This window comes from Brassica napus, chromosome C1, assembly GCF_020379485.1.
Source record: "Brassica napus cultivar Da-Ae chromosome C1, Da-Ae, whole genome shotgun sequence".
NCBI lineage: Eukaryota > Viridiplantae > Streptophyta > Magnoliopsida > Brassicales > Brassicaceae > Brassica > Brassica napus.
Genome location: NC_063444.1, coordinates 10497668 through 10513975, shown reverse-complemented (window position 1 = coordinate 10513975; position 16308 = coordinate 10497668). Strand labels below are relative to the sequence as shown.

Genomic DNA, 16308 nt, shown 5'->3' with positions numbered 1-16308 from the left:
AATGATGACAATAGTTACGGTGACAGATAGAGACCCAAATAATTAAATTGGTTTTTACGGAAAGTGATAGTAGATTGAAAGAAATAGTAATGATGGTAGATAGATGTAAAAGAAGAAATGTATACACTTATTAACCGGCAAGTAAAAGTAATATAGTATATATTATAGTAATAATGGAAAGTGTTTTTTAGTTAGATATTTAATTATGTTTTATTTCATGGTTATCCAGCCCAATTTTCTTAAATTCTATGAGTCTTTGTTCAACAAAAAAAATCCTATGAGTTATTAATTTTTTTTTGCGAAGAGAGCCTTGTCAATTTGTCATTACCTTTTTTACCGACCAAAAATCTAAGATGAAACTCTCGGTAACTTGGTAATTTACCTTATTCCAAAACTAAAGTGGGTTTTGCCTTGATGTACGGTTTTGTAATTTAACTTAGTAATTTATTTCCCCTCGCTGATAAGTCACTTTCGGCAAACAAAATACGAGGAAATGAATGATTATAATGTTCTTCTTTTTTCTTTTCTTGAAAAAACCTATTTTCGTTTACCCTACGGACTTACTAATTTCCTGTAAGAGTTATATATATTACATTGGAGTAGATAATATAAATTACAGTATTTAGAATGTCACTTCATAATATTATACTATTTTTGGTAAATAAAATTCAATATTGTACTATATAGTAATGATTGCATAAACATATTCAGATTAGATTATACATTTATTTGCCAAAAAATATTAACGTTACTATTTTCTTCTGGGTGAGTTCTAAAATGAAAAATTATCTACACGTCAGAATGAATATATCATAGTTATGTTTGCTATTGTCAATTTCCATTTTACATTTTATCCATTTTTTTTCACAAGTGACAGCCTATCATCCCACATTCCCAATATCATATAAATTTATTAAAAATAAACTAATGGAATCTTCCTTTTTATAAAGTTATCATTGCCTGATTTGGATTACTAACAACAGTTTTAACCATGGCCATATATGCCCGTGTTTGTCCTCAATGATACTTAAATTTGTTGTTGTTGATAAGAGAACAAAATAACAGTAAATCTGATTAGTAAGGTTTGGTAACTTAATATTTTGACTAGTTTATATTATATATGATGTTTTATTAACGATATAATATGTGATATAACGTATAAAATAAGATAAAAAGGTAAATTAAATATTACAAAGTGTTTTTTACCACATTTTACCAAATAGTTTGTTGAACTGTAATCATGGTGTAACTGTCAGCGACCTTGATTGCTTGAAATCAAACTATGTGATTAATGTTGTGGACCTATCTTCTGATTTAAATTAAAAAAAAAAACACTTTGTAAGAGTATCTAATTAAGGACAAATTATCTAATTAAGGATACAAATTAATGAAAAAGAAGTCATGTTTATTTCCTTTCATATCCTTTTCAATATTTGGAAATTACAATCTAAAACCACCCCCAACATCTTTCTCATTCACCATCATCATCATCATATATACACATAACATACATTATATACATATCCACCAGAGACCTATATATGTAAATGTATTACATAAAGCCTTTATAGTTGGGTTGAAAGCTTACGCAGTCTCACATTAAAGCAACAACCTCTCTCTCTCTCTCTGATTCTCTTGTCTGAGAAATCTGAGTTTCAGAGCTTCAGGTTCTTTATTCTTCTTCTTCTTCTTCAAGTCGATCTTATCCCCCAAATATGCATGCTTCCATCTACCACTCTCTTCGATCTCTTTATTAATTTTTTTTTAATTCAGATAAAAAAAAACACTCAGAGATGAATGTGCTTCTAAGTCTGTGATCGGAGTCACCTCCTCGGAGTGATCGGCGATTGAAAAAAAACAAAAATGCGGGTGAAGGAGCTGCATCCTCTCTGCTGCATCACTCTGGAGAGTCCACACGCGCTTGATGATAACAAACCGCCGCCGCAGCCGGTCACGAATCTAACTAGGTCGAGGAGTCTTCCGGCGACGTCGCTAACCGGTGGATCCAACCGGAGGAGCCTGGCCTCGGCTGGATCGGTGGCTGGGATCTTATACAAGTGGACAAACTTCAGCAAAGGATGGAGATCTAGATACTTCCTCCTCCGCGACGGAATCTTGTCTTACTCCAAGATCCGGCGACCGGAGAATCTGAATCTACTCTCTTCCTCAGACGACGTGAGGCTCATTGGAAATATCTCCGCTGATCGTCTCTCGAGGATGGATAGTTGCAGTGGTCGCCGGAAACAGGAGAAAAGCGTCGGCATTGTTCATCTTAAGGTATATATACATTGAGAAGAACTCCAGATTTTATTTTATTGATTGAAGTGTTTGTTTTTTTTACATCTCTTTCTGGGAAAAGGAGAAGCCTTTTTACCACTCATAGTTTGAGAAAAATAACCAGCGGTTTATAGAGTTGTTCATTTATGTTCTTTTGACGGAAAATAATAAAAACCCTAAATTTGATTTTTTTTTTTTTTTTTTTTTTTTATTAATATTTAATCTGTTTGGTATTAAATTTTTATGCCAGCTTTGAACTTGCTGTTAATCTCTTAGTGGGTCACATCAACAGGTGCTTGTTTGGTTTTCAAAACTTTAAACACTTTTGTTGGTTGCTACAATCTGGTGTTCTGTACCTTTAGGGTTTTGTTCAGTGGTCAAATTGGTTTCTTATTAGTGTTTTTATGTGTTAGGTTCAGTTTCTAACTTCTTCTTTTTTTTTTGTTTCTATTGGTTTTTCAAGATTATAAGTTATAACCCATTTGCCATCCGTCAATAAAGATTTGGATTCTTTCTTTTTGAGAAGAGGCCAAGAAGATTAAAGATATATGTCAATTTTAGTCACTGGAACTATGATATTTTTCTTCAGTTGCATAACTAAAACAAGTCTATTGAATTTTGGACAATTTGCACTTGCATGTGATTTGATTTGATTTGTCTTGCAATGGTACTTGAGTTAAAAGCCTTAAAGGGTATAATAACCATTTTAACTTTTCATTAACATCTTTTACTTGTGAATTCCCATTGACTATATAAAAAGACTTCTAACCATAAATTATTTCATTGTGATGGGCTTATGTGTATATTTTATTCTACTATATGTTTAATTATAGAGTTTATTTCTTGGATGTTAGACATGTTTTGGTGCTTAGAACAAGTCTGTTGGAAATAATGGAGGGTGGGGTCTAGCCAATTATAAAAAAGACCTGTTTTGACATGCTTCTTGCTTGACAATGAGAAAACGATGGCTTGTTCTGAATTTTTCTACAGGCATATTCTTTGTTGAACTTTCAAATTTTAAATATTTAGCTTAATCCAAATACTCTTATCCACATAACCTTATGATATTTTTTGCTTATAGGTAATAATACCTTTTGTCTTTCTCAACCTATATAAAATCTAACGTGCCTTATCCAGTCTAAAATGATCTCTTCATGGGCCCAGCTTGATTTGTTCCTGTATCTCCAATCTGCAACTTCAAGCTTTTTTTCAAAGTTGAGCATATAGTTTTTGAAATTTTAGGGTCCTTTTTGCTTTTTACAAGATGGATCTTTGAGATTTTTGATCCAGAAACAGATTTGTTGTTGGACGAATTTGTGGTCTCTACTTTGTTTTGTCTTCTTATTGGTTTGATTAAGTACTTGAGCTTGTAACTAGATTTATATATTTTCTATGTTTTCCTCCAGCAGGTTTCATCTTTCAGAGAAAGCAAGTCTGATGAGAGGAAGTTCTATATATTCACAGCGACCAAGACTCTTCATCTGAGGACTGACTCTATAAGTGATAGAGCAGCTTGGTTACAAGCTTTAGCATCTGCAAAATGCATTTTTCCTCTCCGGTCACTTAATGGGGATTTCTCCTTCACCTCACCAAAGGATTTGTCTATATCAACGGAGAGGTTAAAGAAACGGTTGCAAGAAGCTGGAATGAACGAGAATCTCGTTAAAGACTGCGAGCAGATCATGCTATCAGAGTTTTCTGAAATGCATGGACAAATCAAACTACTTCATGACGAACGAACGAATTTGTTTGACGCACTGAGGCAGCTTGAGGTATATACTTAATATATATAAAAACTTAATTTTATCCATATCTTGAATGTTCTATGGTCTGATTTGCAATTAGACTGGCATCTACCATGCTTCTTATCAGTATTTTAATCATGTTAGCTACTAAGTAATGTGAGTTTTGTTTTGTGTAGGAAGCTAATCTCGAAGCTGGAGCACCAGGGATCCATTCAAGCCTTGGACGTGGAAAGTATAGTGGTACATGCTCTAAAGCATTGATCTTGTACAATTGGTTAGGCTTCCTTTGTGTGTTTGGCTTGACATTATTTGGTTTCTAGAATGCAGCACAACTGCTTCATCTGATGATAAACAAGAGTTTGAGGATGTGTCTGAAGAAGACGAGCCTTCCTTCCACGACACAAAGGAGTACTTCAACGAACCCAACATTGGTTCTGGATCCAATCTACCTAATAACTCTGGATACGCGGATATCAAGAGAAGAACAAAACTTCCTGATCCAGCTGAAAAAGAGAAAGCTGTAAGTCTTTGGTCTATGATCAAAGACAACGTTGGAAAAGATCTCACCCGAGTTTGCCTCCCTGTCTATTTCAACGAACCAATATCATCCCTCCAGAAATGCTTTGAAGACTTGGAGTACTCTTATCTTCTGGACCGAGCATATGAACATGGCAAATCTGTAAGTGAAAACAAACTCTCTTTACTTGTAATTGCTACACTACACTCTCTTATGTTGTTGGATTACTAGGGGAACGGTCTGCTAAGAGCCTTGAACGTTGCTGCCTTTGCGGTCTCTGGCTATGCTTCCACTGAAGGCAGACACTGTAAGCCCTTCAACCCTTTGCTTGGAGAAACATATGAAGCTGACTTTCCTGAAAAGGGAATACGTTTCTTCTCTGAGAAGGTACTTCTTTCAACACTAAAGTTAGAATGTGTAAATGTAAGAATTTTTACTCAAGACTATGGGAATATCATTCTTTTTTTTTTAGGTGAGTCACCATCCAACTGTTATCGCCAACCACTGTGAAGGTAAAGGGTGGAGGTTCTGGGGTGACACTAACCTCAGGTCAAAGTTTTGGGGGAGATCTATTCAAGTGGAACCTGTTGGAGTTTTGACTCTGGAGTTTGATGATGGAGAAGTATTTCAATGGAGCAAGGTATATATAAAGATATAAACTACTACGTTTGAGTCACTTTTGCTGTCTTCTGGCTCTGAAATAACTTTATAATGGTTTTTGTTATTAGGTAACATCGACTATATACAATATAATATTAGGTAAACTCTACTGTGACCATCATGGAGTGATGCAAATCCGTGGGAACCGCCAGTATTCTTGTACTCTCAAGTTTAAGGAACAATCCATTCTTGAGAGAAATCCACACCAGGTGAGTTACAATGATATATAATCTAATGTACTTGAAACAACACTTATGTGAACAAGTGTACGTTGTGTAGGTAAATGGTTTTGTAGAAGACGTGGCTGGGAAAAAAGCTGCAACAGTATTTGGTAAATGGGATGATAGTCTTTACTATGTTGCTGGCGATGGAGTCAGTAAGACGAAAGTCAGCGATCCTGCATCAAATGCCTCGTTGCTGTGGAGAAGGACCAAGCCACCGCCTAATGTGACTAGATACAACTTAACTTCATTTGCTATTACACTGAACGAGCTAACACCTGGTTTGAAGGTATTGTTAAAATGATATAATCTTGATTCTTGTTTCTTCTACACATGCTATGTCTATTCTTTTTCTTTTTTTTCTTCTTATAGCATTTGCTAATCTTGTGTAAATTTGATCCATGAATTTAGGAGATGCTTCCTCCCACAGACTCAAGGCTAAGACCAGACCAAAGGCATCTGGAGAATGGTGAATATGAGAAGGCCAACTTAGAGAAACAACGGTTAGAAAGAAGGCAAAGAATGGTACGTCACCTTTAACATTTCACTGGTCCATGAATTGTCGTTTTGAAAGTTATGTTTTAAGGTCTCTGGTTTCTATGCAGTCGAGGCAACTTCAGGAAAGCGGGTGGAGACCGAGATGGTTCGAGAAACAAGGAGAAAATGAAACGTTCAAGTACACGGGCGGTTACTGGGAAGCAAGAGGACACAGGAAGTGGGATGATTGCCCAAACATCTTCGGCGAGTTCACGGAAGAGCAGCTAGCTGATTCTGCTTAAAAAGAGCCCTTTAAGTTCCATTTTCAGGTAACATTACTCACCCTACAAAATCTTGTAAGTTGTAACCAGCTAAACATAATATAATCCCTTGTAGTTTTTTAATAGAGAACCCGAAACAAGAAGGTAAGTTTTTTTTTGATTAATTTTTTTTTATTGCTTTGAAGTCTCTGGTTAAGAGAAGATTTGCATCGGACAACATTGGAGTTATTTTACACAGAAGAAACGTTTTCTCGACATGGGAAGTAGTATCAAAAGCCAACTTCTTGGCTTAGTTTTCTGTTTGAAAGGAAGGGCAGAGAACAAGAGGATATCAGAAATGCTTTTGGTTATAATACTTTTTTTTTTTGGGTGAGGATGTGTAATGTCTCATCTCCTTTTGGTAGAGTGTCTCTGTAGAGTCTTATCTCTCTGTCTCTTTCTTTCCGCATCTCTCTCGTTAAATAGTTGAGATTAATGTTAGGTTGTTGGTTCATTTGTATTTAATTAAAAAAAAAAATATGAGGGTTTAAATAAATTCAGGCAAAGACCCTTTCCTTCAAATCCAGAATCCAGAGTTGCTTCAATTATATACTTAACCAAAAAGGGATGGAAAACCAATAGCAAACCGGAAACAAATTAACCAATCAAACCATCCCCGTCAAAGTCAACACTTTGAAACGAGGAAGTAGCAAAATCGAACTTCGCAATCATCTCATCTATAAAAGCAAGAGTCTGAAACAATGAACCAGTAATAATAGAAGGCGAAGAAGAAACCAAAAAAAAATGTCAGTCGTTGAGTATGAAGCAGATATCTACCTAGACGCACGCCCCACTTACCCCGCCGATTGGTACTCCAAGCTCGCCGCTCTCTCTCACCATCACCACCTCGCCTGGGACGCCGGAACCGGAAACGGCCAAGCCGCAACCGGCGTATGTATCACCTTCCCTATCTCACATTTTTTTATTTCCAATCTCTGATTTTATAACGGTTTTCGCCAGATCGCGGAGCACTACGACAGAGTCATCGCGACGGACGTGAGCGAGACGATGATAAATCTGGGGAAACCGCATCGGAAAGTAACTTACCACCACACGCCGTCGTCGATGACGGAAGACGAGATGGTGGATCTGATCGGAGGAGAGAACTCCGTGGATCTAATAACGGTGGCCACCGCCGTACACTGGTTCGATCTCCCGAGATTCTACGCGATCGCGAAACGTCTCCTCCGTAAACCGGGAGGGATCATCGCCGTGTGGAGCTACACCACGGAAATGGCGGTGAGTCCCGAGTTCGACCCGGTGATGGCTCGGTTTACCGAGAAAGCGTTGCCGTATTTTAAGTTCCCTGAGTGTCAGTATGTTGTGGACGGTTACAAATCGTTGCCGTTTCCGTTCGAGAGCGTGGGCCTGGGCTCTGAGGGTAAGCCCATGGAGCTGGAGATTAAGAGGACGGTGTCGTTTGAAGGATTCTTGCGGATGGTGCGGTCGTGGTCTGCTATTGGCGCGGCTAAGGAAAAAGGAGTTGAGTTGTTGTCGGAAGATGTAGTGAAAGAGCTCGAGATGGCCTGGGGTGGATCCGAGCTGGTTCGAACCATCGTCTACAAGACGTTTATGCTCGCAGGAACCGTTAGAAAATAGTTTTAACTGTTTAAACTGGTATATGAACAGTTGAACAATAATTTGTAAAAGTTTGTAATGAAAGGAAACTATGTGTATGCATATTATGATACTAGCCTTGTCCCAGATTAAATTTGAGAATATCATGGCACCTCACGAGTCACGAGTCGCATCCCATATGTCCTATGAACAAAACGTCTTCCAGTTACGGTCCTCCACTTGCCAAGTAGGTTGGTCACACACATATAACCGGCTAATGGAAGAAGTGTAGGTTAATACCTGAAGCTGTTTCCCTGATCTTGCAGTATTTGTTATCTCGCCAATTCAGACGTGAAAGTATCCTTCACGAGGGAGAAAAGAGGAATACCCAGATTTGTCGGGCCTGAAGGGCCTAGAATATGTATCAATGAGCCAAAACTCTGACAAAGATATTATAGTTTAGGCCCAAAACCTTTTGGGAAAAGACTGATCTATAGTGGATTATTTCGGTTCCGATCTGACCTGGTTTTTTCTTCTTTTTTTTTTCTTGAGCAACGATCTGACCTGGTTAATAATACTTGAAATTTAACTGCCATTAGATAACCAAAATAAAATAAACATAAAAGGATTATATATATATATATATATATATATATTTTTTTTTTTCATCTGAACCAAGAGATACAACATACGGCCGGAAATATAAATTGAAGAACATATATAGTTAACAACGAAACATGTAAAAACAGTACACATGTTTCACTTTATTTTCAACAACATATAGATATTGCTAACACGCAAATAATTATTAGAGAAGCATACTTGCACCACTATTATCCGACGGAACAGGTGTCTTGTAAGAGAAAATTAGGCGCATATGAAACTAGCTGGGGGAGAAACACCGCAGGACCCAAGAACCTGACCAAGTGTCACAGTGATACCCAGAATGTCGAGAACTGACAGTTTTAAGGCATTGCAGATGCAGACAGAGGCCACAGAGGGGGCAAGTCCAGCCACTAGAGAACAGCATTGCGTCAGCGGTAGAACGTTAAGACCCACGATAGAGGTAAGCCTGTTGACACAAGCTTGGACCTGGGTTGAGCTTCTGGGACATATCGGAGCTTGAGGCCCGGGAGCTTGGGCCATGGTAAAGCCGAAGAAGACGAGGTTGATGGTGAGGAAGAGAGCTATGGTGATGTTCTTTGAAGCCATGTTTTGAAAATGCTAATTAAGCTTCTCTTTCTTTACTTTTTTTTTTGGTGTGTGATTGGAGATGAGTGTTGGGTGAATCGTTTGGGAGGTGAGGGTTCCTATTTATAGATTTTTGTGTAGGTTTGGTTGCTTAAAGCATGTGCTTAGGGTGAAGTTGTTAGCCTAATACGTATCTTAGCTTTTAACTAAGAAAAACTAAGAAACGTCTCTTAAATAAGAAATATAAAAGATGTCTTTTAGTTTTTTTTAGTTAAAAACTAAGAGAAGTGTTTTATATTACGCTAAAAACTTTACCATAGGAGACCCGCATTAATCGTGCTCTTAGGATTTAATTTCAGAATTTGCCAACGCAAATTAAAAGGCAACTGAAATAATTATACATGCATGTAGTTTAATTGAACAGAGTAAAATTTAGTCCTACATGGAGCATGAGTTGCATCTTCCCAAAGATATAAACGTCAGATGTATCTAAACCTCATCTAGTTATCTATAGAGGAGGTTTGGCAAAGAGCATTTAATTAAGAATCAAAATCCTACAAAATCCTAACAAAGTTGTTGTCCAGCTGGAGACATTTTATTGATTATTACTGTTAATTTAAGATATCGGCCATAGAGAATTAGATATTTTGATTTGTGGATTAGTGTGAACATCGATCGACGTAAGAGCTTCCGATGAAGAGAAAGAGTGTTTCATAATGAAAATTTAGTATATAAATTAATCATGACAACATATATATGGATTTTCATGTGTATATATATAGTAATAGTAGTATAGGGCGTTGATTGTTAGTTTAGTTATGCGAACAAAAATCTCTAGTAAAAGGTCTAAAACTCTCTTAAGAAAGTTGACATTTCATAATATAAAACTTTAAGGGCATTTCTTCTGATTAACCATTTTTAACCTATTGTCTCAAAAGTAGCCTCTCAAGTTAGAAATCAGAATAATAGCCTTCATTAACAGAGCTAAAGACTATAATGCCTTTTTTTCAACTGTGATATTATCTCAACAAAAAAAAATATGGTGAAGTAATCTCCAGCGACGAGTCACCTCCGGCGACGAGCTCTTGAAGTCCGACGAGAAACGAAGTGGTGATTATCCATGTCGACGAAATGAGCTGTGTATCGGTATGTTTTAATCTTTATTGACAGTGGTTTACAAAGAAAAAATTCAATCTCAATTAGGGTTTTCGAATTGAAATTTGGGGATTTCATTTTGTAGTTCTTCATATAATAGATTTGAGCTTGTTTTGTTGTTCAAATCAAACTAAGATAACATAATCATCAGAATTACAAAGAAGGAATCTCATGAACTTTCATTTACAGAACTTGGCTTATGGAAGAAGAAGAGTTCGTGACCTTGCTTTTTGGTAAGCTATTTTGAATCTTTGATGTTCCTAGTTCTTCTTTGACTAATGCTTTATTCGTTCAGATTCAAAATTTTTAGTCTGTTTATGTCATGCATGTAGATTGGGTGATATGATATTGTTTCAAACATGTGTGTGTCGATGTTGTAATTCTTTTGTTCCTCTAAAATTTATAGTTTTTTCTTGTTATGAGCACACATAAAAATAAGTTAGCATTCAGATCATAGTATCTTAAGCTGAGTTGTGTAGAGAATTAGTCGATAAGGCTTAAAATTTCATATTTGCACTTCTCTGGTACTATCTGAACATAGAAACAAAAACTCAATACAATTTGTTAAACTCAAAACCTTGATTTCGTCAGAACAAAACGTTTTGGAAGCATTGATACATTATCATGATAACTTTCCTGATTTTTTGCAGAATGAGACAGAGCCACCAAATGAAACACTTGCCTTTCCATTGTCTCCACAGACTGGGACTCAAAATTTTTCTCCTAATGTGACACAACACATATATGCTCAAATCTTGTTTTACATTTGGAGTTTTCAAGTAGTTTTTAAGCTTTTGTACATAATCATGATCGTCTTCCTGATTTTTTTTTTTTTGTAGAAAGACAGAGCCATCGAATGCGACACTTGCCTCTCCATTGTCTCCACAGACTCAGACTCAAGTTTTTCTCCCTAATATGACACAACACGTATATGCTCAAATCTTGTTTTACACTTGGAGTTTTCAAGTAGTTTTGGAAGCTTTTGTACATAATCATGATATCCTTTCCTAATTTTTGCAGAATGAGACTGAGTCATCGAATGAGGCCCCATCCAATCCAAAACCAGTAGAACAATAACTTGACAATGATGTAAGATTTATTCTGAAAAGACTCTTATGTAGGCTCGTGAATTTTCTTATGACATTGTTAATCGCTTGCTTGTGCTTGTGAAACTCTGTGGTTTTGTTAATTGTAGGAAGGATTTGTTTAGTTTCAGTTCTGGAAAGCTTTTCAGAAAATCCAATATTAACAAATTTGAGAAACTTTTTGCTTGGTTACTTGTTTGGCTTACGCATATTGATATCTTTGGTAGGCTCGTGACTTTGCTTATGACATTGTTAATCACTTGCTTGTGCTTGTGAAACTGTGTGGTTTTGTTAATTTTAGGAAGAATTTGTTTAGTTTCAGAAAGCTTTCCAGAAAATTCAATATTAACAAATTTGAGAAACTTTTTGCTTGGTTACTTGTTTGGCTTATGCATATTGAAATTTGTGGTAGGCTCGTGAAATGGACTTTTCAAGGGTCCAATAATCAAATCATTATAGTAATTAAGATGTCAAACCATTTCTAAGAGTTTTGAATCAAAAAGAATTCAGGTTTTCAATTAAGCTAAATGCAATCAATAAGATGAGGTGATTCAATCAAACTAACAAGTTTCAAGAATAACTAACAAGCAACTTTCAATCAAATAGATAAAGGAGGAATCATGGGCATAGAATTTTGATTTCAGATGACTAAGATTTAATCTAAAATAGCAAGATTTCAATCAACACATTCTCCTAAGTCACTTGAAACTTACGCATATTGATATCTTTGGTAGGCTCGTTACTTTGCTTATGACATTGTTAATCACTTGCTTGTGCTTGTGAAACTGTGTGGTTTTGTTAATTTTAGGAAGAATTTGTTTAGTTTCAGAAAGCTTTCGAGAAAATTCAATATTAACAAATTTGAGAAACTTTTTGCTTGGTTACTTGTTTGGCTTATGCATACTGAAATTTGTGGTAGGCTCATGAAATGGACTTTTGAAGGGTCCAATAATCAAATCATTATAGTAATTAAGATGTCATCCATTTCTAAGAGTTTTGAATCAAAAAGAATTCAGGTTTTCAATTAAGCTAAATGCAATCAATAAGATGAGGTGATTCAATCAAACTAACAAGTTTCAAGAATAACTAACAAGCAACTTTCAATCAAATAGATAAAGGAGGAATCATGGGCATAGGATTTTGATTTCAGATGACTAAGATTTAATCTAAAATAGCAAGGTTTCAATCAACACATTCCCCTAAGTCTAGATATCAATTCTAAGTAAGTTCTCTTCCAAGATAAAAGCTCATTTACTCTCATGATCAAACATCAAATTCCTTTGGTTTGTGTCAATCAAGCAATCATTAAGAATGGATCATTCAACTTTCCTAACTCCCCTAACATCAAATCCCTTTGGTAGGGTAAGCTAAAAGCATGTTGAGTTGACTCAGACATTTCATCGAACACATTCCGGGTAATGAAATGTCTAGAGTTCTAAACCAGAATGGCCAACTCTAGTTTAGCATTAAGATCACTCAATCAAGCAAGGAAACATATTAATCTACTCTAAACATTCTAGATCATCACTTAATCATCCTAATCATCATAACCCATGAATCCAAAGATGACTACTCACTCATTATCATGGTAAACACTAGATCATTAGTTGATCTAAGTCTAAACATGATTAATGATCAAAACAATCAAGTAAACACAAGAGAAATTGATCAAGACTAGATCTTTCACCTAATGTGGCTTTTTGATTATATAGAAAACAAGATAAGATCCTAACATTAGGTTTAGAGAGTATTTATATGACTTCTAAAACCTAATGGGCTCAGTCAACAACCTGAAAGGCCCAAATAAAACATAAATTTTCGATCAGAAGAAGAGAAACGCGCGCGGGTAGGTCATGTCGCTCCGCCAGGTCGCTCTGCTTCTAGAGCGGGTGCTTCACCCCGCTGCAGGACGTCGCTCCAGATGTCAGCTTCGTTCCTTCGTTTTGCGCGCGGGTTGTGGACCTCGCTCCCTATGGTCGCTCCACTTCTCGAAAGTTATCGACGAGAGGTTGAGCTCGGAGCGGGTGCCTCACCCCGCTGCGGGACGTCGCTCCAGATGCCGACTTCACTTCTTCTTTTTGCGCGCGGACTGCAGACCTCGCTCCATCTTGGTCGCTCCGACTCTCATGAGTTGTCAATGGGGTGTTGGTTCAGAGCGGGTGCCGAACCCCGGTGCAAGAGGTCGCGCTGGCTTTGTTTCATCTGGAGCGGGTATTGTAGGTCGCTCCCATTGCCCGCTCCGGTGCTCTACTCGCTCAAACAACCCTTTTTGATCCCAAATTCTTACAAGCAACTCCAAGAACTCCAATGGACACTCCAACACCTGATAAAGACTTATGCAATGCAAAAAGGAAACTAAAATGCATAATCCCCAATCTAAATGATCAAAACATGCAAGAATAAAGAGTTAAAACAATGAAAATGTGCAAGATATCAACTCCCCCACACTAGTCATTTACTTGTCCACAAGTATACTTTCAAGAGCAAAAGGGAGAGAGGTTTGGAAATGGGAACTCATAACCAAAAGGACACTTTCTAGCCATCAACCTATCATCCTAAGGAAAACATAGCAAATAGCATGAGCAACTTTCTTATTGCACTCTAGTTTCTCAAGGCCTATCAAGACTCTTTTATCTCTACACAAGGCACATTGTCATCCAACCAACAAGTTCCTTAGCCAACTCTCACATTCATTCACACACACACACACACACAAGGTGAATTCTTGCAAATGGATATTTGATCTCAATCATTTGGTTTGGTGAGAAAAAATGGTCTAGTGTGAAGAAAAATGGGTTTCAATTGCATCATTTATAGTGGCTCACACTCAAGAATAGAAACAAGATCATTATGCAAAATTTATCTAAGAAAAAGAGCAATTCATGCATACAATGCTTGTTCTCATCATTCTACCCTTTTTCTAAGTAGCTTTAAGTTCTACCATTCTTTTCTTTCTTTCCCAAACCCAAAATACTCTCACTTTCATCCCTCACCCAATAAACTCTCCTTTCTTTCATTTGATTTAACCAACTAGGGACTTGTTCTTCTGAAATTAAACCTTAGACTTAGCTCTCTTCTTTTCTTTTCCCCACTCACTTATTGTTTCTTTGATTCTCTTTTCCTTTTTTTTCACTACAAGAAAAAAGGGTTTTCTTAGCGGCTGAAAACCGCTATCTATAGATACCATAGCGTTATTGCAAGCGCTATGTCATCGCCCGTTATAATAGGTCGAAGACTTTAGATAGCGCTTTTTCGCGCTGCTATCGTATTCCGATATACAATAGCGGTTTATTAATGCTATTATATATTATATAATAGCGCTTTATTAACGCGATCAAATATTATTTAATAGCCATAGTTAATATTACCATAGCAGTTATATAAGTTCTACTGTTTCTATACTCTTTTAAAGTAGCTTCGTTTCAGTATTTATAATTATATATATTTTATATATATAAATATTTTTAACTATTTTTAGAAATATAAATTTCGGATTTAGAAATAGAAATTTTATTATAATAAAGATACACTTATTTTTAAGTTCAACATTACATGAAACTCATAATTATGACAAAGTACTAAGACAATTGAAAGTTTTCAGTTTCACAACTCATCACTCATATGAAAACAACCTTATCAGTAGGCCACGCCACTGTGCTCCCTACTGCATCACCTATGACTTCAATTTCAGAGTTTGGTCTCCACACTCGTGCATCATCCATCTTGGAAACCTCTACCAAGACCTTAGAAGCATTGGGACCTAAATGGATGAAATGAACCTTGTCTGCTGGATCTGTTGAAAACACACGACCCCAAGCTACTGTCTGTCCAGAGTTATGACAGTCCAAAAGAGCACACTTCTGTTTACCAACTTTGTTGCTACTACCAGTGCTGTTACTAGTACTCTGAAAGACCAAAAAAAAAAAAGACCAACACAACACAATCACAATAACATCACAGAATTGCAACATATCGAAGACAAATTAACTGGCATCTGAAGCTTACCACATTAGGTTTCTTGGTTGATTCAGCAGTTGTATCAGATAGTCGTGCCCTATCAATTGGCCAAGGAATGATCTGATCTAGTGCATCACCCATGTTTGACATTCCAGGCGCTGGTCTCCATAGGAAAGCAGAATCTTTAACAACTACTTCAACTTTTATAACTGCAACATTCGGTCCAAGCGGAATATCGTTCACCAATTGGTTAGGTTCAGCTGACAACAGTACACCCTCAGCAATCAACTCATCTTCTACATTCCAGTAATCAAATATTTGTACCCTTCCTACTGATGCATCCATAGTATAATAATCATCCCAAATGTATTCTATATTAGTAATCGTTTTTCAATGTGAATTTGAAAATAACACAAGAAATTTCAGTTTACCTCTGACCCGACAGTGTTAGCATGTTTTGAGAAGTCAATAACATCGTCCAATATTAACTTGTCGGATGGCCATGCAATTTTAACTCCTACAGCTTCAGCAAGTGTTCCAATACTTGTAGTTGGTCTCCAGACACATGCATCTTTGACTGCTACGGAGTTGACAATTACAGCTGCCGCATTAGGACCCAGAGGAATTCGACCAATCTTATATGTGGGTTCACTTGAGTAGTATTCTCCTTCACCTACAACCACATCATCAGTCGAAATCCAATCCAGTATCTGGCACCTTATTCCTCTCTTGCTACCATCGCTTCTTTCAGAACTAGAAGCATCATCTTTATGTGTCTTAAAACAACAAAAAAACAAGTAAGCATCATATTGAAACACCAAGTACAATTAATTGGACAAGTGTATAAGAAAGTTACCTTTTCGCCAGCTAAGTCAATAACAACATTTTGCAACTTTTCAAGCTTGGTAATTAATTCCGCTTGAGAGTAGCTTCAAGCTTCTGGACATGTTTGTCTCTAGCTTGTAAGTAAGCCATCTTCGTAATAGTGGCTCCTCTGCCCATCCCCCTAACTCTTCCTGGTCTCTCTTTTCCGAGAATTTGACTCACAGCATCTTCACCAATGTTATCCGAGGAGTTAGAATCTATTTCACTGTCAATTGTCTTGATCTTTTCCTGCAAAGAAAAAACGAAGACATTACAAAATTG

At 36.7% G+C, this 16308-nt stretch overlaps 3 protein-coding genes and 1 long non-coding RNA gene across 10 annotated transcripts; 3 read left to right on the top strand and 1 right to left on the bottom strand.

Moving 5' to 3' along the window:
* The first annotated feature begins 1538 nt into the window (after window positions 1-1538).
* Window positions 1539-6739, top strand: LOC106437616 (oxysterol-binding protein-related protein 2A). Of its 7 annotated transcripts, none has more exons than XM_013878527.3 (12): window positions 1539-1667; window positions 1774-2277; window positions 3684-4049; window positions 4199-4262; window positions 4343-4701; window positions 4771-4926; window positions 5012-5179; window positions 5268-5408; window positions 5479-5709; window positions 5832-5945; window positions 6026-6226; window positions 6364-6739. In XM_013878527.3, exons 2-11 carry the CDS (start codon window positions 1864-1866, stop codon window positions 6197-6199), a joined length of 2187 nt encoding a protein of 728 aa, XP_013733981.2. In that variant the 5' UTR covers window positions 1539-1667; window positions 1774-1863; the 3' UTR covers window positions 6200-6226; window positions 6364-6739. The 7 variants fall into 7 exon arrangements, with proteins under 7 accessions (XP_013733981.2, XP_048601582.1, XP_013733982.2 ...); XM_048745625.1 differs by having other exon boundaries at window positions 1540-1667; window positions 3687-4049; XM_013878528.3 differs by having other exon boundaries at window positions 1594-2277; window positions 3687-4049.
* Window positions 6740-6864: 125 nt separating this feature from the next.
* On the top strand, window positions 6865-7936 carry LOC106437617 (putative methyltransferase DDB_G0268948). The gene is made up of 2 exons (XM_013878534.3): window positions 6865-7108; window positions 7178-7936. Exons 1-2 carry the CDS (start codon window positions 6962-6964, stop codon window positions 7814-7816), a joined length of 786 nt encoding a protein of 261 aa, XP_013733988.1. The 5' UTR covers window positions 6865-6961; the 3' UTR covers window positions 7817-7936.
* A 518-nt stretch (window positions 7937-8454) lies between these two features.
* Window positions 8455-9658, bottom strand: LOC106443416 (putative lipid-binding protein AIR1). The gene has a single exon (XM_013884985.3). The coding sequence runs from the start codon at window positions 8984-8986 to the stop codon at window positions 8642-8644; it is 345 nt and encodes a 114-aa protein (XP_013740439.1). The 5' UTR covers window positions 8987-9658; the 3' UTR covers window positions 8455-8641.
* Window positions 9659-9932: 274 nt separating this feature from the next.
* Window positions 9933-11384, top strand: LOC106443417. Its single transcript, XR_001288016.3, has 5 exons — window positions 9933-10111; window positions 10310-10353; window positions 10771-10848; window positions 10960-11047; window positions 11141-11384. It is a non-coding gene; the product is annotated as an uncharacterized LOC106443417 (long non-coding RNA).
* The last annotated feature ends 4924 nt before the right edge of the window (window positions 11385-16308 follow it).

Bases quoted from the DNA above. Each gene is read 5' to 3' on its own strand.
- LOC106437617 (XM_013878534.3), top strand. From the start codon at position 6,962: ATGTCAGTCGTTGAGTATGAAGCAGATATCTACCTAGACGCACGCCCC. The intron at 7,109-7,177 runs GTATGTATCACC...GGTTTTCGCCAG, and splicing joins ACGGCCAAGCCGCAACCGGC to ATCGCGGAGCACTACGACAG.
- LOC106443416 (XM_013884985.3), bottom strand. From the start codon at position 8,986: ATGGCTTCAAAGAACATCACCATAGCTCTCTTCCTCACCATCAACCTC.
- LOC106437616 (XM_013878527.3), top strand. From the start codon at position 1,864: ATGCGGGTGAAGGAGCTGCATCCTCTCTGCTGCATCACTCTGGAGAGT. The intron at 5,180-5,267 runs GTATATATAAAG...TTTTGTTATTAG, and splicing joins AAGTATTTCAATGGAGCAAG to GTAACATCGACTATATACAA. The intron at 5,710-5,831 runs GTATTGTTAAAA...CCATGAATTTAG, and splicing joins AGCTAACACCTGGTTTGAAG to GAGATGCTTCCTCCCACAGA.